Source organism: Ahaetulla prasina, chromosome 1 (genome assembly GCF_028640845.1).
Source record: "Ahaetulla prasina isolate Xishuangbanna chromosome 1, ASM2864084v1, whole genome shotgun sequence".
NCBI classification, from domain to species: Eukaryota; Metazoa; Chordata; class Lepidosauria; order Squamata; family Colubridae; genus Ahaetulla; species Ahaetulla prasina.
This window is the reverse complement of record NC_080539.1, coordinates 211,104,662-211,125,540: the sequence shown is the minus strand read 5'-3', so window position 1 is coordinate 211,125,540 and position 20,879 is coordinate 211,104,662. Positions and strand designations below refer to the sequence as shown.

General features: G+C 37.0%; 1 protein-coding gene across 1 annotated transcript in view; it reads left to right on the top strand.

Moving 5' to 3' along the window:
* Positions 1–20,879, top strand: part of ITGA4 (integrin subunit alpha 4) — a 54,323-nt gene that overhangs the window by 27,750 nt on the left and 5,694 nt on the right. The window contains exons 15-24 of the mRNA XM_058189404.1: positions 1,070–1,227; positions 2,616–2,765; positions 5,634–5,710; positions 12,646–12,796; positions 14,963–15,061; positions 16,112–16,191; positions 16,517–16,606; positions 17,610–17,700; positions 18,794–18,901; positions 20,362–20,481. Coding sequence (XP_058045387.1) covers positions 1,070–1,227; positions 2,616–2,765; positions 5,634–5,710; positions 12,646–12,796; positions 14,963–15,061; positions 16,112–16,191; positions 16,517–16,606; positions 17,610–17,700; positions 18,794–18,901; positions 20,362–20,481 — 1,124 coding nt within the window. The remainder of the gene's footprint in view (positions 1–1,069; positions 1,228–2,615; positions 2,766–5,633; positions 5,711–12,645; positions 12,797–14,962; positions 15,062–16,111; positions 16,192–16,516; positions 16,607–17,609; positions 17,701–18,793; positions 18,902–20,361; positions 20,482–20,879) is intronic.

Sequence of the window (20,879 nt, the reverse complement as noted above, 5' to 3'; positions counted from 1 at the left end):
ATCGGGAGGAAATGGGGATTTTGCAGTAACCTTCCCCTAAAGTGGGGTGGGAATGGAGATTTTACAGTATCCTTCCCCTGCCAGGCCCACCAAGCCACGCCCACTGAACCAGTAGTAAAACATTTTGAAACCCACCACTGATACACACTATACACACACACACACACACACACACACACACACACACACACACATATATATATATATATATATAATCCAAAAGATGCAGAGTGCAACTTTAAAAAAAATACAAGAGTTAATGTGATCTAAGATGGTCCTAGAGAGCAAGTTGTGTTTATTAATTAAAGGCATTAGGTTAGAGACCAGGAAATTCTGAATTCTGGTCTTGCCTTAGGCAAGGTAGTCTTTAGCCAGTTGTTCTCTCTCAGAAAAAGGAAACTAAGCCATTTACAAAAACGTTGCCATGAATGCTGCGTAGAATTCTCCAGATAACTCTCAAAGGCATGGGCACAAAATACACAATGTTAATAGTTTGAAAATAATTTATCCTGGCATGATTAGCCCACAATGTTCCTCCTTAGTGGTTATGATAATTAAAGAAGTGTTCTGCTCATAATCTTGCAGGCTATGTTCCCCTGAAACATATGCATAGGCATTTGTACTATAATTCACCTTTCAAACCAGAATAAAAAGGTTAAGTACATTGTATTTTATGCATATTATCGTATCTTGGTAAATTACAAACTTAGAGCACACTCTGGAGAAAAGCCACATGTTCTTTAAGCAGTGTTATATTTGTATGAAGACAGAGAACTATGTCACGCTAAAAGACATTAACATGTCCTCATTATTGATATGCTCGCGCACAAGCACATACCAGGTTCTGAATACAATTCTGATTTCTTTTTCTTTTAAGATTTAATAATAAAAAGTAATGTTCCAAAGATTGGACAGTAAATCCTGAAAATGTAGAACCATGTACAGCTTGCTGCCTTGTTTATGTTAACATAAGTGGTAGCTCACCATCACTTTAATGAATATGGAAATGTTTTTAAAGATTTTTTTAATCCTTCCTCTTATTTTATTCTTTTTTTTTTAATCTTTACAGTATTGCTTTATAATCTAAGCCTGGATATTAATAGAAGGCCAGATACTGCAGCGAGATTTTATTTTTCCTCTAATGGAACCTCTGAAGCCACCTCTGGAAGTGTCCGAATCTATAGCAACAACAATTTTACATGCAGAACCCATCAGGCATTCATGAGGGTAAGATAGTCTTCATAGACTTGTTGGGATGGAAGTATTCACTGGGTAGGTTATCCAAAAAGCTCTAGCTGACTCCTGTCAGGGAACCTGCAGCAAACTCTGACCATGGTCATTTGTCAAGATTTATTCAAGTCATGAAAATAGACACTTTTGTTTCTTGCATCACAATTTATGTTTCACATCTACCACAAGTCAACTATGGAGGTTCTCAGTCATCCAGGTCATGGTTGTCCCAAAGGTGCTTTTTCAAGAGGTAACTGGGCTTTCTTGGTTTTCTTTGAAGACATTTCGCTTCTCATCGAAGACGCTTCTTCAGCTCTTTCTTAATCCTCCTGCAACTTTTGAACTTGTAAGAAGACACTGAGGTTAAGTAAATTTGGTGTTGGGTATTAAACTTTCATTTTTCAAATCATGCTTTTTCCAATACCTGAGAAAATAATTAATAGCTAATTGGTGTAATGAAAATAATATACAGGAGATGCAAGGAAACCTTGTGGAAAATCAGAATGAATTGGAACACATATGAACTGATCAAAACAAACTTCTTACTGTAAATTAGGGCAGGGAACCTGTGGAAGAACAATCAGTGACAGCCTATCTCCCACATCAAGGGAATAATTTAATCAACTTTAATATGATCTGTGATACTTTGTATAGTTTATTTTCACAAGCAGTTAAACACAATATAAAACCTTCCATACTTAGCTATAAATGTAAAAAAAATTGTAGTTATTCCAGCATAAAAGTGTAGTAATTACTGTAGTAATGTTTTTAACTTAAACATAAATTTATTGTTTAGTTAAGATGACTTCCATTATGCTCAATGGGACTTATATCCTAATACAATCAGGACTGTACCATTAATCAAAGAGAGAAATGGAGTATCAGCTTCACTGCTGTTTCAAGATTTATGCTCATTCTTCCACTGTCTTCAATATAGGAAGCACTTCAATCTGTATTACAGTACAATAAATCTAAGGGACTGAAAACATTTAAATACACCTCAGTGTGAGCTTTACAAATTGATCGGGTAATCGGTGTGGGCCATAGGGGAAGGGCATCTTTCTTGAGCAATAAAATCTCATGCGCTCTGTGTTATAAAGAATTTTAACATAGAAATAAAACATTATGCTAAAACATTCTTAAATATGCAATGTTCAAGCTATTTGGGCTTCCATTTTTGCATACCATTGCCTGGGGTTTCTTTTGAATGGATTTCCTAAGAAGCTTTATAAGAGAGAATTCAAATTTGGGGTGTACGCTGCCATGCAAAACCTTGTGTGTTGTTTCAGGATAAATACTGTAACGTAGAAATAACTTACATTGTTGATTGGCAAATATTGCTTTCAGTTCTATGCAATTCATTTATTTGATTTCACCATGCTTAGAAAGATGTAAGGGATATTCAGACTCCTATACATGTTGAAGCTACCTATCACCTGGGACACCATGTTTTGAAGAAGAGAAATGCTGATGAACTCCAACCACTCCAGCCAGTACTTCAGCAACGGAAGGAGGATAATATTGTGCGCAGCAAGGTATGTCATGCTGGCTTGGACAATGGGAAATGAAGTCTAACAAGCTGGTGGCCAGCAGTTGCAATGGGCTACTTTTCTGTTATCCTGATCCTGATCTGAAGGATTTTTTTCCTACTTATACGGACTTGATGGTGGGGCTGACTTAGAAGTAGTATTAGCTATACTAAATTATGGATTTTATAACATCGCACATAAAACTATAGAAAGAGCATTTTCTCATGCAGAAGGGAAGGAGAACACAAGTTTGTGCTAAATTCTGTAACTATTAAAACCATATGGAACTTGGCTCATCATTTGCTGTTGTGATTCATCCATTCTTTTAATGTAACTGAGACATGATGAAGCCCTATAGCCTTGTGTATACTTTGGATGGCTCTAAAAATGTCAAACTGTAAACAAAGTCGCTACATATTAAGCCAACTGACTGACTTATTGCCTGAATCTGCAGAAGAACAATCAGTGACAGCCTATCTCCCACATCAAGGGAATAATTTAATCAACTTTAATATGATCTGTGATACTTTGTATAGTTTATTTTCACAAGCAGTTAAACACAATATAAAACCTTCCATACTTAGCTATAAATGTAAAAAAAATTGTAGTTATTCCAGCATAAAAGTGTAGTAATTACTGTAGTAATGTTTTTAACTTAAACATAAATTTATTGTTTAGTTAAGATGACTTCCATTATGCTCAATGGGACTTATATCCTAATACAATCAGGACTGTACCATTAATCAAAGAGAGAAATGGAGTATCAGCTTCACTGCTGTTTCAAGATTTATGCTCATTCTTCCACTGTCTTCAATATAGGAAGCACTTCAATCTGTATTACAGTACAATAAAATCTAAGGGACTGAAAACATTTAAATACACCTCAGTGTGAGCTTTACAAATTGATCGGGTAATCGTGTGGGCCATAGGGGAAGGGCATCTTTCTTGAGCAATAAAATCTCATGCGCTCTGTGTTATAAAGAATTTTAACATAGAAATAAAACATTATGCTAAAACATTCTTAAATATGCAATGTTCAAGCTATTTGGGCTTCCATTTTTGCATACCATTGCCTGGGGTTTCTTTTGAATGGATTTCCTAAGAAGCTTTATAAGAGAGAATTCAAATTTGGGGTGTACGCTGCCATGCAAAACCTTGTGTGTTGTTTCAGGATAAATACTGTAACGTAGAAATAACTTACATTGTTGATTGGCAAATATTGCTTTCAGTTCTATGCAATTCATTTATTTGATTTCACCATGCTTAGAAAGATGTAAGGATATTCAGACTCCTATACATGTTGAAGCTACCTATCACCTGGGACACCATGTTTTGAAGAAGAGAAATGCTGATGAACTCCAACCACTCCAGCCAGTACTTCAGCAACGGAAGGAGGATAATATTGTGCGCAGCAAGGTATGTCATGCTGGCTTGGACAATGGGAAATGAAGTCTAACAAGCTGGTGGCCAGCAGTTGCAATGGGCTACTTTTCTGTTATCCTGATCCTGATCTGAAGGATTTTTTTCCTACTTATACGGACTTGATGGTGGGGCTGACTTAGAAGTAGTATTAGCTATACTAAATTATGGATTTTATAACATCGCACATAAAACTATAGAAAGAGCATTTTCTCATGCAGAAGGGAAGGAGAACACAAGTTTGTGCTAAATTCTGTAACTATTAAAACCATATGGAACTTGGCTCATCATTTGCTGTTGTGATTCATCCATTCTTTTAATGTAACTGAGACATGATGAAGCCCTATAGCCTTGTGTATACTTTGGATGGCTCTAAAAATGTCAAACTGTAAACAAAGTCGCTACATATTAAGCCAACTGACTGACTTATTGCCTGAATCTGCAGAAAACATCAGGCAGTAGTTCATACATAACCAACATAGGACCTCTGCTGCTGGCATAGTTTTCTGGATCAAGGCAAATATTTTTATTTTCTGATACACAGTTTTTCAATATAAAGGATGGAAAAGCAGTTGAACATAACAGCTGCTCTAAATTTATACATGCTCTCTAGGCACTGTTGTGGTGAAAGGTCAAAGGGATTTGTTTCCACGTGAACTTTCCTAGTGGCATCCAACAAAAATGTCAAAAGAGAAGCATCTTCTGTTCTTTTCTTATCACTTTGCTTTGGAAACTATTTCATTTAAAAGAAGTATTCTTCTCATTACCCATAATTTTTGCGGATCTTGTCATAAGGCAGTGTGATATGGCTGTCCCAGAAATTGTTTTTAATTATTTTTGTTGTGAATTGGCAACAATTGGCTATTTATTTAATTTATTGTTGCATTTTTTACTCAAGACGGGGGAAATATTTTGGGGTTTGCTGGTGCAAATGCTTGTTTCTAGGGTTTGACACTTTTACATATTTGTGTGTCGGAAAGGGCTTTTGCAGCTTTTTTACTAGATATTCTTACAACACCCCCCCTGTGTTTGATTTTGTGGTATGTCTGAAGTTTTATGTGGTGATAAGGGCTGCTTTGAACTTTTGATACAGTGACTATATCTTTGATTATAAAAGGCAGCCTTTTATTTCAGAAACCTACCCTTTAGATTTATTTAATTTAATTATTTCTTTTCTTGATTTTGCTTTTGGAATTTACTTCATAAAGTTATAAAACATTTTTATGAACCCCTTTTTCAGGTTTGTGTTTTATTTCCCCCCCCCCCAAGAAAATATAGCCATTGATTTAAAAAGCTGCCTAAAATGAGACAGAATGGCATGAATTGAAATGAAGGGTGCCAAATTCATGTAATTTGAAAGGCAGGCGATATTTTCTTATTGGTTATTTTGGATTTCATGGTAAAAATATTTTTGAATATTTGTTCTAAAAAGTTGTTTTTGTTCTTCTTTCAAAGTTTGTCTTTGCAAGATTCTGTACTCAAGAAAACTGTTCTGCAAACCTTCAAGTTTCTGGAAAATTTACATTTCCAAAGTAAGTCCATTATAATTGAGAGAACTTGAACAAGGTTCATGACCTTAGCTTTCAATCTAAAAAAAGTTCTTTTTAGAAAGAATGGAATCAGATATCAGAAAGTTCTGCAAGGCATAAAGAATCGTGTCTGAGTGGGGTCATAGAGACATAGAGGAACTGAGTAAATTGACACAAAGAAGAGCTGAATAAACATGTGGAGCCCTGGCACTGTATGAGAAACTATGTTTATATGATTATATTCTGCAATTATTCTGCTATCTTCAAAACACACATCATTGGTCTGTTTACATATACTGAACTATTATATACAGTATTGCTTTTTTTATTTAGGAAAATATGCAGACTGTTTCCAGTGCAATGTTATTTGTTTAACATAACATAACATAACAACAGAGTTGGAAGGGACCTTGGAGGCCTTCTAGTCCAACCCCCTGCCCAGGCAGGAAACCCTACACCATCTCAGTCAGATGGTTATCCAACATTTTCTTAAAAATTTCCAGTGTTGGAGCATTCACAACTTCTGAAGGCAAGTCGTTCCACTTATTAATTGTTCTAACTGTCAGGAAATTTCTCCTTAGTTCTAAGTTGCTTCTTTCTTTGATCAGTTTCCACCCATTGCTTCTTGTTCTACCCTCAGGTGCTTTGGAGAACAGCCCGACTCCCTCTTCTTTGTGGCAATCCCTGAGATATTGGAACACAGCTATCATGTCTCCCCTAGTCCTTCTTTTTATTAAACTAGACATACTAAGTTCCTGCAACCGTTCTTCATATGTTTTATCCTCCAGTCCCCTAATCATCTTTGTTGCTCTTCTCTGCACTCTTTCTAGAGTCTCAACATCTTTTTTACATCGTGGCGACCAAAACTGGATGCAATATTCCAAGTGTGGCCTTACCAAGGCATTATAAAGTGGTACTAACACTTCACGTGATCTTGATTCTATCCCTCTGTTTATGCAGCCCAGAACTGGTTTAATTGGGTCAATCTATCCAATTCAACAAATAATGGTTAAAAAAACCTGGCTTGATAATATGTGTGAATGCAACAAATGCATTAATGTCCATATAGACCCCTGCACTATAATTTAACAAAAGAGTACGTTGTTGAAAGAGCATAACAACTTCCTAAGATTAGATAATATAAAATATCCCTATAACCATTCGCTCAGGTGGTGCACGATCACCCTGGTGCTGCCACCTGATTCGATAGAACAATGAAATTCCACTTACATGCACAGACTTATAATATCTTCCCATGCTATTTTAGGCAGAGAAGGAATGTTCTCCCCCTTTTTTCCCCTCTAAAAAGCATAGACTTATTCACCGCAGACTGCCTTTACTAGTGGAAAGCATACACCTTTCTCCCTGGATCTTTGCATGTCCTCTATTATAAAATTGTACCTGTCACCTCATGCTGTCTTTTTGTTTCCTGGCCTGTAATGATAATTGGAGGTCTGGCATTAATGAGAGTTGATTCAGATTGTGGGAACTCCAAGGCGTTTATAAGGGGCTCATAAGTGGTTTCCAGTCATTGATAAATGTAGGCATTGATCTTTCTCTAATCAGACAAGTTAATTCTGTCATTTCTGCTATTTCTGTCATCTTCACCACCCATTCTTCCGTTGTCACAATCTTGCTATTTTTGTGCATATAATAGTCTTGCAGGCCAGTCTTCTCTATCATGATGCAGGTAAATAGATATGTAGGCTTCAGTGATACCATCTGCAAACCTAGTTTTCACTAAAAAAAAAAAAGTATTTTCACAATCATGGTGCATAAATTAAAAGGGAAAGTAATTGTTTTTCAAGCAGAAGTTCTGCTGAACTGCAAAATGCTTTTATGAGTTACAAAGACTAGAATTTTTAAATTACCTTTTTATAAAGGCAAATGTTGCACAATCTGTTCTATTTCCTGACTTTACCTGGCCTTCTTTTCAGGGCTAAATTAATTTTTTCCCCCTCCTTAGGAAACAAGCAAACATTTCTCTACCTGAATGCTAATCTTATTTAATTTCTCTTTGTATTGTCTTCTTTCAGAGCCACAGCCGTCCTGCATGATGTCAAAATAATTCATTTTAAATCTTATTTAGAAACCGACAAGTTGAGAGACGACTTCCGGTATCCAGCGGCAACGGACGTCTGGAAGGCTTCTCCTGCCTCCAGCGCCCGAATCCGGCCGCCGCCGAGGCCCTCAGGGGCCAGGTGTTCCGAAAAGGACACCTGCCGCACGGACGGCTCGCCAGGGGTCTCCCAGCCGACATACAGGACTGTGGGGACCGATGCTGGCGCGTCCTAGGCTCGGCGGGGTTCGGAGGCCACAGGCCGCGGCCATTATTTTGGTCGTCGCCTGGGCCGCTGTGCCCAGTGACACCGGGGCATTGGATCTATAACTGCAGCAGCCTGGTGGTGAACAGGGCACGGAGAAGAATTGAGGAGGAGAAGGGAAGGGAATATCGGTAAACGTGAGTGGAGTGCTCCGGAGTGCGGGGGGGTTTTCTCTCCCCTGCGGTTGGAAGGAGCACGAGTTATTCTGGAGAGAGGAGAACTTAAAATAAGAAGATTACCGGTTTTGTGGAGCTCTGGAGAGAAGAGGTGATGGAGAAATTTAGGAGGGAAGGTTTGAGGCCCCCCCTCCTTCTGGGGAACAGTGGTGGCGTCCAGCTTCCGCCTTCACTATGAGAATTTTGATGACATCACTTCCCTTGACTTCCTGGTTGACTAACTGTACTCTGGACTCGTTGCTCCTGTGAGTGCCCCTGGTGGATCCGGAGGAAATTACAAGGATACTGTGCCTGCCTGAGGATTTTGTATTTTTTTCCTTAATGGCAAAGGTCAGAGACCAACTGCTGGAGAGATGGAGAGAATTTTGGAAAAGTTATCTAATATGGACAAGAAATTGATGAAATAAGAGCAGAAATTGTGACTATCCAAAAGGATTTAAAGGATACTCAACAAGTTTCAGCAGAAAACAAGCAGAAAGTGGAAGGTTTGGAGGGTGAGATGCGGGCAGTGCAGAAAAGAGAGGAGACGACAGGCAATGCTGTGCTTGGACTACAGATGGATAAAATGTCTTATTTCCTTAGGTTTCAAAATTTGGAAGAAGTGGACCAAGAAGACTTGAGAGATGTTGTGACTAAATTGTTGGGAGAATTTCTTGGGAGAGGTGTTGATTTCATGAATTGGGATGTGGATCGAGTTTATAGAGTTAATTGCAATATGCACGCACGCATGCAGTTCCCAGAGAGGTTCATGTCAAATTTGTGAGAAGAGAGACGAGAGATGAAATTCTTAGAAAACATAGGAGTGGGGCACTGATTTACAGGGGCAGGGAGATAGCCATTCTGAGGCAGATTCCCAGACAGGTACGTGAAAAAAGAAAGAAATATTATTTTTTGTCAAGCAAATTGTACCAGAAGGAGTGGGCTTCAGATGGCTGATGCCAGAGGGATTGATGATTTTCCGGGAGGGCATTACGAAAAAAATCAGTACAATTGCGGAGGCTACGGCCTATGTGGAGGAACACAAAGCCTTCCTGGAATCAGATGACCCAGGAATTGAAGAAGGGGAGGTTATAGATCATGGGGCTGAAGCGGCTGCCGCTGTTGCGGCCCTGGAGTTGGGTCAGGCTGAACCCAGAGTTCTGAGATCCAAAACTAGGAAGTGATAAAGATATTTGTGTTGGTTTTCCTTATTCTCTTTTGTACGATATTCTGTTTATTCTTGACTCTTCTTTATTACGTATTTAAAATTTGCAAACTTAGCTACTTCGTGTCACCTGCTTGCCTTATGGCTGTTGTATGTGTTAAAAAATTTGAGTAAAATTCTTATTTTAGATAAGAAAAATGAAAATTTACCATACCTGATATGTATTTGTATAAACCTTTTTTGACTAATAAAAACTTTTTGAATAAAAAAAAAAAAGAAACCGACAAGTTATTCAATTCCTACTGTTCCTCCCTTTCCCTTCTCTCCAGGGACCTGTTTCCTATAGAGATGAGTTGTAGCCTGTTTATGCCCTTCTGAACCATCCAGGAATTCATAGTGATTTGGCCTGTTTTAGAGGACTTCTGTTTCATCTCAAAAATCTGGAGCTTTCAAAATCAGCTCGATTTGGGATTTATCAAATTTTCCTGAGTATCCTAGTTTTTAGGATTAGGATAGAATAGGCTGAAGATTAATGCCATTATTTTTTTTTTTAAAAAATCTTTCATTCATTAATTCATCTTTTCATTAGTTACATACTTGCCCTAAGAGTGAGAGATCAATCTGTTTAAATATATATATATAAGGCAAGGAGGAAGGCTTAACTTTTAGGGCAACATGGTTGAGAGGGGGAACATCTCCTTATCTTTACTATTTTTCCATTCCTCTTCTTGGCTGAAGTTTTTTTTTTTAGTAGATGAAAGCTACAAGGGGAGAAAAAACTATTCTAATCATGCCATCTTTTGCTGGTAAAAAAAGCCCCCAACTTGAATAGTGGCAGGCAGAGGTGTAAACAAATGGGATTGGTGTTATCACATCTCCCTTGTTTTGCTCTCCAGAAGGTGTGAAACTCCAAATTATTTTCTCCAGATACTTATTCTTTACCTGCTTTACCTCCCCCCCCCCCCGCTATTAACTTCTTATAATCAGGAGGGTGGTGGTATCTTTCTCGACTAACAAATGCCATTAGGAGGCATATGTTTTTGCGAGCAGTTGTTTGTCAGATGCGTAAGATCAGGTCTATGCATTTGATTCTGCAGCTTGTGAAAACTTATGCCTTTTAATAAAATTTGTCAGTCAGAAAGGTGCAATCAGATTTCTTCTGGCATTTTGTTACATTACATTAACATGGCTCTCCTCCAACCCTCTTACCTAAAAAAGCCAGGTAAGAATATTTATGGTTTACCTTAGTGTACTCTTATGCCTTATCTGCCTATTTGCCCTTTCTAAATTACTTTAATCAGATAACTTGATTGGTTTGTGTTGACAGGTATATATTTCATGTAAATGGTGCTCACTGGGTTAAAGGAAGAACAAGAAACTCTGAATAAAGTGAACAACTGTTAGTTTGCCCCTATGGATGCTTATAATCTACACATCACTCTGCTAACAAAGCAAAACACCATAAGAATAGAAAGCAGGAAAGGAAAGAATATCAATTATTTATATTTAAAGAAACTTTCAAGTATACCATTAACCAGTGGCCCAGCCACTGAAATATTACCATTTGTATTTCACATTTTCATTTGAAACTTACTGCTTATGTAGTACTTTTACCTTCTGTTGCTTGTCTAAGTGCCAACTTTTCTCCCCCCAAGGTATTAAATGACTAATGTATTGGTCTCAAGCCAGAATGTTTGATAAATGCCTATTTTAAGGCAGCTCTTCTGCAAGTCTTAATTAAAGTTTAATGTCAAATTGAAGTTTACTTTCAAATCCTCTTAGGTTCCCCCCCCCTTTTTTTTTTTTTTACTTGTTAACACGATTAGAGAACACTGGGTGAAACATAAGATAGACATGTTCACTCGTGTGCACAAGTCCTGCCTTTCATTAACCTTGATTGAGAGTAAAATGACAGGCGCTCTTGTGCAACATAAGATAATGTATCAGCTGCATTAAAAAGGGAACGTTTAACTAACAGTGATAGTGGAAGTAGCACACATAGAAGGTATGTCTTGTTAATTATTGGGAACTGAGCAATTCCAGTTATATAGAGGGAAACAGATTTTCTAGAAAGGATAAAGAAGTGAAGAGTCAGTGTTTGAGCAGAGAATGAGGACAAATAAAAGTTTGTTGTGGTTAAGGATCATCTGCTGTTATACATTGCTTAAATGGTAAGGAAAATTATATCACACATTGCCAGCTGAGGAATGGAAAAATTCTCAATTTAGCAGGAAAATAGAATAACAGTTGTGTACTGACTACTTCAAAGGTATAGTAAAATGTTTTTCATTGTGTGATAGAAAGACAGAGGCAAGTTCTCTGTCTTGCAAAGAGATCAACTGATTCCTAATACAGAAACTGAATTTTATGCACTTTTTTTCAACCCAAAGGCCACCCTCCCAAAAGCAGAATAAAAGCTAAATTGGATCCGATATGAGTTTAATTAAAATGCATTTATGTTAAGTAAAGTTAACATGCATATTCCCAGTGCATTTTTTTCTTTTTTGTTGCATTGACATTTACAGTTTAATGACATTTGCTAGAGGAACTTCTGTAGAAGCCACACTAAGGGCTTTGGGAGATACAACATGTGGGCTCCAAATATAGCTGGAAAAAATATTTGCTTATAACCATTTTATCTTATCCTTCATCTAGACAGCTCAAAGTATCACATAGGGATTTTCCTTTGACCCAGAGAAACACATTTGGTGCTGTTATGATATCTGTGAAGCTAGTTAGCTCCTGTATTCTTCCATTACATAAATTGGTGTAAAGTACCTAAATCCACAGAACCTGGTTGATATTTCCTCACTTTTTTCCGGGATCACATCGCTGGTCTATCTTGGAATGAGATTCACCTGAAGTGAGATTTTTTTTTACCCTTTAAGATGGACATAAGCAACCAGCTTACTAAGTGATCAAATATATTCACTTGGTAAATTATCACTAGACAGTTGGCTGCTTCTCTTCAATCTGAGATCAAACCAGCTTTCAGGAATTCATCTGAAAAATATAAATATGGGTAGCATACTTTGATTGTTTTCAGGCAGTGTTTCATATCAAAGATACATTTTGGAAATGTATGTATGCAAAGTCCAGTTCTTCTAATGAAAGGATGCACATATTTAATTTTGCAGTGGAAAAGCCAGATCTGAACTTCTAACAGTAGGATGCAGGGCAAAAGAAGAAATCTAAAATTAAATACAGTGTTTCCTTTTCTGTTGTAATAAAATTGAAGTTCAAAAAGAAGTGATTTAAATTAAAATGATGTATATTCTTACTCATTTTGTATAGGCCTTATGAAAAGAAACCTTATCTTTCAGTGGGAAATGTAAAACAGTTGATATTAAATATCAGCTTGTACAATGCTGGCGATGATGCTTATCAGACCAGCCTTCATATCCAGCTGCCTAAAGGTCTCTATTTCACCAAACTTGTAGCACAGGTAAGAAATCTATCTTCTATATCTTTGTATAAAATAATTTGCCAGACACCTTTTCATTCACTCAGCTAAAAACAAACAAAAGTTTCATTTTAAAACATTTGAAACTTCATTCACAAGACAAATTGAAATAAAACAGTGCGACTGATTTAAACCAATGTACAAAACTACAGTCATTCTTCCAGACTGTTTGGTCTCTTAATATTACTCATGGAATAAGAAGAAAAAGATGAATAGATTAAAACAAAAAGTTTTCCTTTTTGTTTCATAGAAATCAGTGGAGTTTACTGCAGAATAAGTATGTCAAGGACTATATAGTAAAACAGTTGCTCATAAAACCATATAATTTTTCCTTCCAAAATTTCCCTTTCTTCTTTGGGAAGACTACAGGTACAATTTTCTAGCAAGGCAAAGTATATTTAATTATGAAAAATGTCCAAGTATTATTTGATGAAGCAGCAAGCAAACTATATGTCAAATACCACTTTTTGCCCAAAACAAAAAAGTTAAAAACAGAATTTAACATTGTACACAATTGGACACTTTGTTTAGACCTATAAATTGTCTCCTCCATGTGGCCAGTGATACATGAACAACACAAGTAATTTACTCTGTGTTGAATGTAAGGACTTCAAACAGCTTCCAATTTGCTTAGAAAAAATTGAATTAAGTTTATAGGAGCTGGCAGCCAGCAGGTGCATCACCAACATCATCCCTCGTGGAAATCACTTTTGTTGGACCACACTACAAATTATGATTACACATGCAACAAAATGTTGTGCCTTCTTTATGATGGTCTGTTTCCTTTCCCTTTTTCTCTGTCCAAAATAGCAATGTCCCATCAACTTCATAAATCATAATTTTTCTTTACGATTTGAAAGATTTGAAACTTATCAGTAGACATAACGTAACTGGAAAGATAAAATTCACTCTTTTCTCTTTGGATGATAAGCCTAATCAGTGTTTTTTTTATTATTATTATTTACATTTATATCCCGCCCTTCTCCGAAGACTCAGGGCGGCTTACAGTGTATAAGGCAATAGTCTCATCCTATTTGTATATTATTTACAAAGTCAACTTATTGCCCCCAACAATCTGGGTCCTCATTTTACCTACCTTATAAAGGATGGAAGGCTGAGTCAGCCTTGGGCCTGTTGGGACTAGAACCTGCAGTAATTGCAGGCAGCTGTGTTTTAATAACAGGCTATCTTACAGCCTGAGCCACCACGGCCCCTGAGGTTTACATTGAAGTGAATTAAACTTTCATATTTTTATCAGTGGTAGTGCTGGCGGTATTATTGGCCAGCAAAGATCACAGCCAGTATGGCAATGATTGCCACCACAGGAGTTCTGGGTAAATGTTTCCCATTTTCTTGTTTTATTCCATCTTCCAAATACTTTTGCATTGCATAAAGAGCAATTGGGATGTAGGATTTTGTCTTGGAGAAGTGAGACTGCTGTTAATTTTTTTCCTAAAAAAGGTAAAGAAGTCCCTGTGGGTTTTACTCCGCTAGTCATTGCCAACCATAGTGGGTGGTACTCATTTCTGTTTCAAGGCCATTGAGCCATCCCATCGCATGGTGCTCGGGTCTCAAACCTGGGCTGCCAGCTTCTCGGTGGATAAGCCCAGAAGCTTTACCATTGAGTCACCACACTGCCCTTTCTCCCTAAATCAGTTTCTGATTTTTTTCCCTTCTTTCAAAACTGCCGTTTTCTTTTTGGGAAGACATACAGCAAAGCAAACCCTTTCAGAAAATAGGGAAAAAAATTAGTCAAGAAAGAAATATAATGGGAAAAGGTTAGATAGAATTCCCTGTTTTCAGTCTTCTTTATAATCAAAATCTCACAGAACATCTAGATCAGGGATCTTGGGCCGCAGCCCACTACCAGGCCATGACACAACTCCACTAGTGAAAGTGGCAGGCTGGCACACACGTGCATGTGTACCAGTTCACTGCTCAAGGAAGTAGAACTGTGCGCATGCGCACTGGCCCATCACTCACACAACCCAGTTCCTCTCTCTCCACCTAGCTGGGCTACCAAGCCATAAATGTTGGGGAGCTCTGATCTAGATAGAGATTTTTGTTGCCTTATCAATTTGAAAAATTGTTTTTTGCGAAACTTTCACCTACCTCTGCCTTCTTATATATTGTTCATTTTTACAATAGGAAGAAACACAGATACATTTTCAGTTATCAGAAAAGGAAAGTCATGGAGTGACAATTACCTGTAGCATTGGATATTTATATGTTGATCATCTTTCAAAGGTAAGAATAAATATGAACAGTGACTTGATTAGTATATAGTAGACTATATCATTCATTGTTATCATATTTGCATACCAAGGAACTATAATGGATCACCTCAAATATATTATTATTATTATTGTTGTTGTTGTTGTTAATAATTATTAAGAAAATATGGTGTCCATATGCATTTTCTAGTATCTCTAATAATTGGTAAAAAAGATTAAAAACAGATCAGATTAAAATGTCAAGCTGCAGCATGTCTTAAGTATGAGAACAGTAGTAGGACATACGGTAACGCTTTGGGGCTTATTTGCTGTAGTTGTTTACATGTTCAGTTCAGTGAAATGTTTGGAAACCGTGAAAATGGAGCAAGAAGTAGCACAGAGATGCTTGTACCCAGACAACACACCAGAGGTGGCATTCAGCAGGTTCTGACCAGTTCTGGAGAACGGTAGCAGAAATTTTAAGTAGTTTGAAGAACCGGTAAATACCACCTCTGACTGGCCCCATTCCCATCTATTCTCTGCCTCCTGAGTCCCAGCTGATAGGGAGGAAATGGGGATTTTACCGTATCCTTCCCCTGGAGTGGGGAGGGAATGGAGATTTTACAGTATCTTTCCCCTGGAGTGGGGAGGGAATGGGGATTTTGCAGTATCCTTCCCCTGCCACACCCACCAAGCCACACTCACAGAACCGGTAGTAAAAAAATTTGAAACTGCAACACACTGCTTAAGGAAAGATGGAATGTTTATCTTTGTAATTGAAAAATAAAAAAACTTTTTTAAAAAAAAAGAAAAGAAAATGGAACATGGCTAGTTATTAAACAGGGTCAGGGGTACATCTGTATAAACAGGATTCTTATGATGTTTAGTAGTTAAATTAAGTTAAGTCACAGATCTGCATGTTGAGAACTGTATTGATCGTTAATCTACATGCTGCCTTGATAAGTGAATAGTTAAAGACTTCAATAGTATAATTATAGCTAATTTACTGAATACAGTGCCTGTTATGCATTCTGATAGAATACAGATTAATTAATGCAAGCTGAAAAAAAAATCATTTTTTCAGGTGGACATTAGCTTTGTGTTGGATTCAAGTTCACTCAACAGAGCAGAAGATGACTTGCACATCAGCATTAATGCAACTTGGTAAGCGTTGCTTACTACAGGTTGTTTACCTTAGACCTATATTTGAAAAAAAAAACACCAAGAACTGCATAAAAATACATTTCATAATGTGCAGAAATTTCACAGAAGTCTAATGTAATGGGGGGGCACAATGTTTCTTTTTGGGGTTGGATAAACAGGCTATGGATACAGTTCTCAAATGGGCAAAACTCTTGTACTGAAATGACAGAAAATGTGCTTGCTGGCATATGATCATGCTCTCTATTGCCAAGCGTACTATGTAAGGAAACCAAGCAATAGTCGGGGATGTCAGTAAACATTGTGATGCATTTCTTTCCTTCTGTAGTGAGAATGAATTAGACCATGACCTGCTGTCCGATAACAGTGTAGTTTTAGCTTTGCCTCAAAAACATGAAGTGGAGCTGAACATTCATGGGTAAGCGAAAGCATTTGGAAATGTGTGTAGAGCTGTTGCAAAGCAACATGCAGAGGCCTGCTGATTTCTTAGGGTTTTGAGCCTGTGGAAGTTCTTGTGTGTTCTTTTAATTGCTCAGGCTTTGCTCATTTTTATGGAAAGGCAGCATAAAAGCTTCACGAAGGCTGTTTTAACAGGATAACTAGGTAAATTCAATGTTTGGGCTTTCAACCTTACAGAGGCTTAATGTTGTCCTTTCGACTTATAAAGATGGATAGCTGAGATTTATTTGACCTACAAAAGCCCCAATTTCTGAAAAAGATATTAAAGTACATAGTAGCTCTTGATCCTCGTACAGCTTTTTAATACTTAAATGAAAATTTTTTGAAATCTGTGCATGTAATAGGTATTTAATTGAATTGTAAATATGTACTTTATTGCAATTAAACGCAAATATAGGAATATAGATGATAGTGTAATACTCAAGGAATAGGAAGGGATACCAGCATTTTTTTAAAAAATGGCATACATTTGGTAGAGTGCATGCATTTGCAATTTAAAAGGTCCCTAACTTCTTCAGAGAAGGCTGGAAAATAACTCCAGTTGCAAATGCTGCAGAGATAAATACAGTGTTGACAATGCCCATCTACGTAGAGCAGTCATCCCAAAATAGGTGAGTTATTTTTTGATACTCCCAAGTAAGTTGGATATGTGACAGACTCCACCAGGACAGTCAGTCCTGGCAGATGAGACTTCCATCTCATCTGCACTTCTACCTCCTCCTGCACCTCCTCTCAGAACTGCTCTGGAAGGTCACCTTCAGGTTTAAAGGCCACATAGGGAAAGCAAGGAGGAAGGACAAGAATGAAAGCTCTAGTTATGAGAGTTTAATCGGATGTAACTAACTTTTTAGATAGGTATGAAGATAGGTACTCAAGGAAACTGTCATATAATTGATTCCACTTTAATCAGTGTTTCCTCTGTTATTTATTTTGAAAAACAACAACAACAACATTGTTTGTAGGTCGGCGTCTCCAGCATCATTTATTTATGGACCCAGTGAAGAAAATTCACCAGCTTCTTGCATGGAGGAGATAATCAACATCACTTTCTATGTATGAACGTTATTCTCTATTTTCATTGTCTTTTGGAAATATGAATTAAATGAAAAGAATCTTTTTAAAAAAAAAACAAAAATGCTTTCTTGTGACTGAGGTAGATTTAAATCCAGGTCTTCCCAATCCGAGTCCGACATCTAATCTTCTACAACAGGGGTCTCCAACCTTGGTCCCTTTTAGACTTGTGGACTTCAACTCCCAGAGTTCCTCAGCCAGTTTTGCTGAGGAGACCCCTGTTCTACAAAGCTGCTTTCTTAGCCACTGAATCTCCATCCACATTGATCACTCTCTGAACGCTATTCATTTAATTTTCCCCTTTATGTCACAGCTACTCTCTTTTTACAATGAAGGAAGTCATTTCAGTTTTTGAATTATAAGTGCCATTGTGAATTGCCGAGTTTATTATAATGTAAATATCCCCTTTCAAAAATGGGTGTTTAATTTTTGCTCTGTATATTCATTGTTTCAGAAAGACTTTCTTGCTGGAGGAATGGCAAATAAGAGCTATTTTTGTCTCTTCTACTGTTTTAATTATGTAATTATTATGCTTTTCCTGTGGCCTGGCAATGTCCTTTAATGCCATTTCGTCTACCTTAAGTATGCTATGGACACAGATCTTTTTCTCTGTGTCATATAATATATGTGGGTATACGCATAATTTTGTATTCATTTTATTTTATCATGTTTATGTAGTGTATATTGGAGGTGGTGACCCTTTGAGAGCTATATGCAATGGAATTTCATTTATATATATATATATATGTATGTATGTATGTATGTATGTATATATGTATGTATGTATGTATATATATATAATATATACATAATATATGTACAATTAGTGTACATTCAAAGTGACAATAAAGTTATTCTAAGTTCTAATCTGCAAATGTTAAAATATACAGAGTCTTTAGCTTGCAGTATAGTGGAGCATCAGGAACTATGTGTTCAGAATTCAACATTTGGAAGTGAAGGTTTCTAAAATTTCAATTGTTTTAAGCTTTGACTGGAGGAAGGTGATAGGGTGCAATAGTTCTGATACCAATTCAGATAAAATACTAATTCAACTCTGGCTTTCCTTACACCAAAGGTCAGTAATCCTGCAGTAAGTCTGGCTCCGGATGTAAATCTGCTGATACAGATACCCAATTCTTTTCTACCAAGAGATACCAAACTGTTTAATATACTGGATGTCAAGGTATGCTTAATTTATTTTCTGGATTTGGAACATGAAACGTGATGCAGCATACCAAATTATGCAATTGTTAGCTTCCTACATAGATCTGCAACCTTTATGAACGATTGTGATATGTTATCTTTGACGTTTATGATTTAAGAGGAAGACCAAACCAGCAGTGCCTTTGATGGAAAAAGGTGTAAAGCATTATAGGGGAGAGTATGTTACAACAGATTAAGACAGGCAAGGTGGTGGGGCTTATGGATCTTTGTTTATTGATGAATTGCTTTGCCTGCAGAAAACATCATCAGAAAATACTATCAAAAAATATAAGAATAGGTGAATAATTGAATTTCAACACAAGGGATCACAATCTACAAGATAGCAGGGATGATACAAGATGCATTCCTTTTGTACATGCCTCAAGGTCACAGAAACTGTACAAAAAGAACAGGTCTGTTTTCATGACCTGTGTTCTTGCAGATTTTGACTCACATCCCATAGATGTTCCTGAGAAGGCGTTTGCCTCAAGATTGATGCTGCCTGCCTGAAATGTTTGTGGTTCCCTGGTGTGGATTTTTACACTGTAATTGGCATCTTGTCTTTGAGCTGTCCTGTTCAAGATCAGCATATAATTTTAATACAGTGGTTTACTTTTGCGCAACTTCCATAGAAAGGGAAAGTGGGTCAGATAGGGAAGTTCAAAACTTTTCAACCACGGGTAAGTTCCAAATAGTTGTTTTGAGTTCAAAAGAGCTGGTTGCCATTGTTTCAGTCACTTTGGAAGTGTTCTGAGGTCAGGGCAATGGTTTCACACTCAAAATACTCCCAGCACAAGTGACACAGCTGTTCCAACTCAGAACAATATATTTGGAATTCGAAGCTTTTCTCATGGCTCGTATTAGGAGAAAAGACTTGGTGATGCTGCAGCAATAATAAAATGCATAAGAGACTGCAGTCAGTCATAGAATATTTGGGGTTCTTTTTCCCATACAGAATCATCTTTTTCCAATATGGGCATAAAGACTTGTGATAGGCACTATGAGTCCTTATGAATTGTGTTTGTGATCACTGCATGCTTTCCTATCCGATGAAATGTCGTAGAAAATCTTGAAAAGGGTTGCAGTTGTCCTAGCTGTCTCTTCAAATTGTGAGATGGACAGCAAATAAATTTAATAATAAAAATAAAAAACAACTGTCCTGTTACAAAACCATATTCCCTTTTCTTCACTGCATCCTCCTGCCCCAAGATATTTAAAGACATGGATTAAAGTATGGGTCAAATTTAGATAGTATTAAAGCTTAGCTATAAGCTTGCTCTTCTCAGTATTACTTCAATTTGTTTTATTTTAATTTACGAATGTTTTATTAAAACAGGGTAATTTTTTTACTGAGATGATTTGTTTATGTTGTTATATGCAATGTCTCCAAATTTCTTTGGTATCAAAATGTAAGACAATTATGATTTTGCTCATTTGCAGACCACTGATGGACAATGTACCTATGAAAGTCATAGGAGAGACTGTATTTTACCAGAACAACAGGGAAATATGGTGCAAGATCTTATTACATTCCTCACAAAACTTGACAATAGGCCACTGGTAATTTCCCCTTTTTTTATTGATTGGTTAAAGCTGTAATACTGTCCTATTGCATATTTCTACCTTAGAAGCAAAGTTTTCAGAACTACAGAGTGGCTTGATTATGCTAAAATAATTTAATTTATGCCTCATTTCAGTGTTAAGCTATTTGGGAAGAAGTCACTTTACACGGAAGGGCATTGGTTTACCAAAAGACATAGGCAAGGTTCTGCTGTCAGGAATTCAACAGTTGGAAACCAACTTATAAAGACTTAAGGAAAAGGACAGTAACCCTTGCTGAGGCTTCATTACTGTTAAAATTTGAAAGCTTAATGGCTCATACTCCAAACAGTTGACAAGCGATAACCAGTGCCGCCTTCTAAAGTCTTTCCTGACATGAATTAGAAATACATTACTAT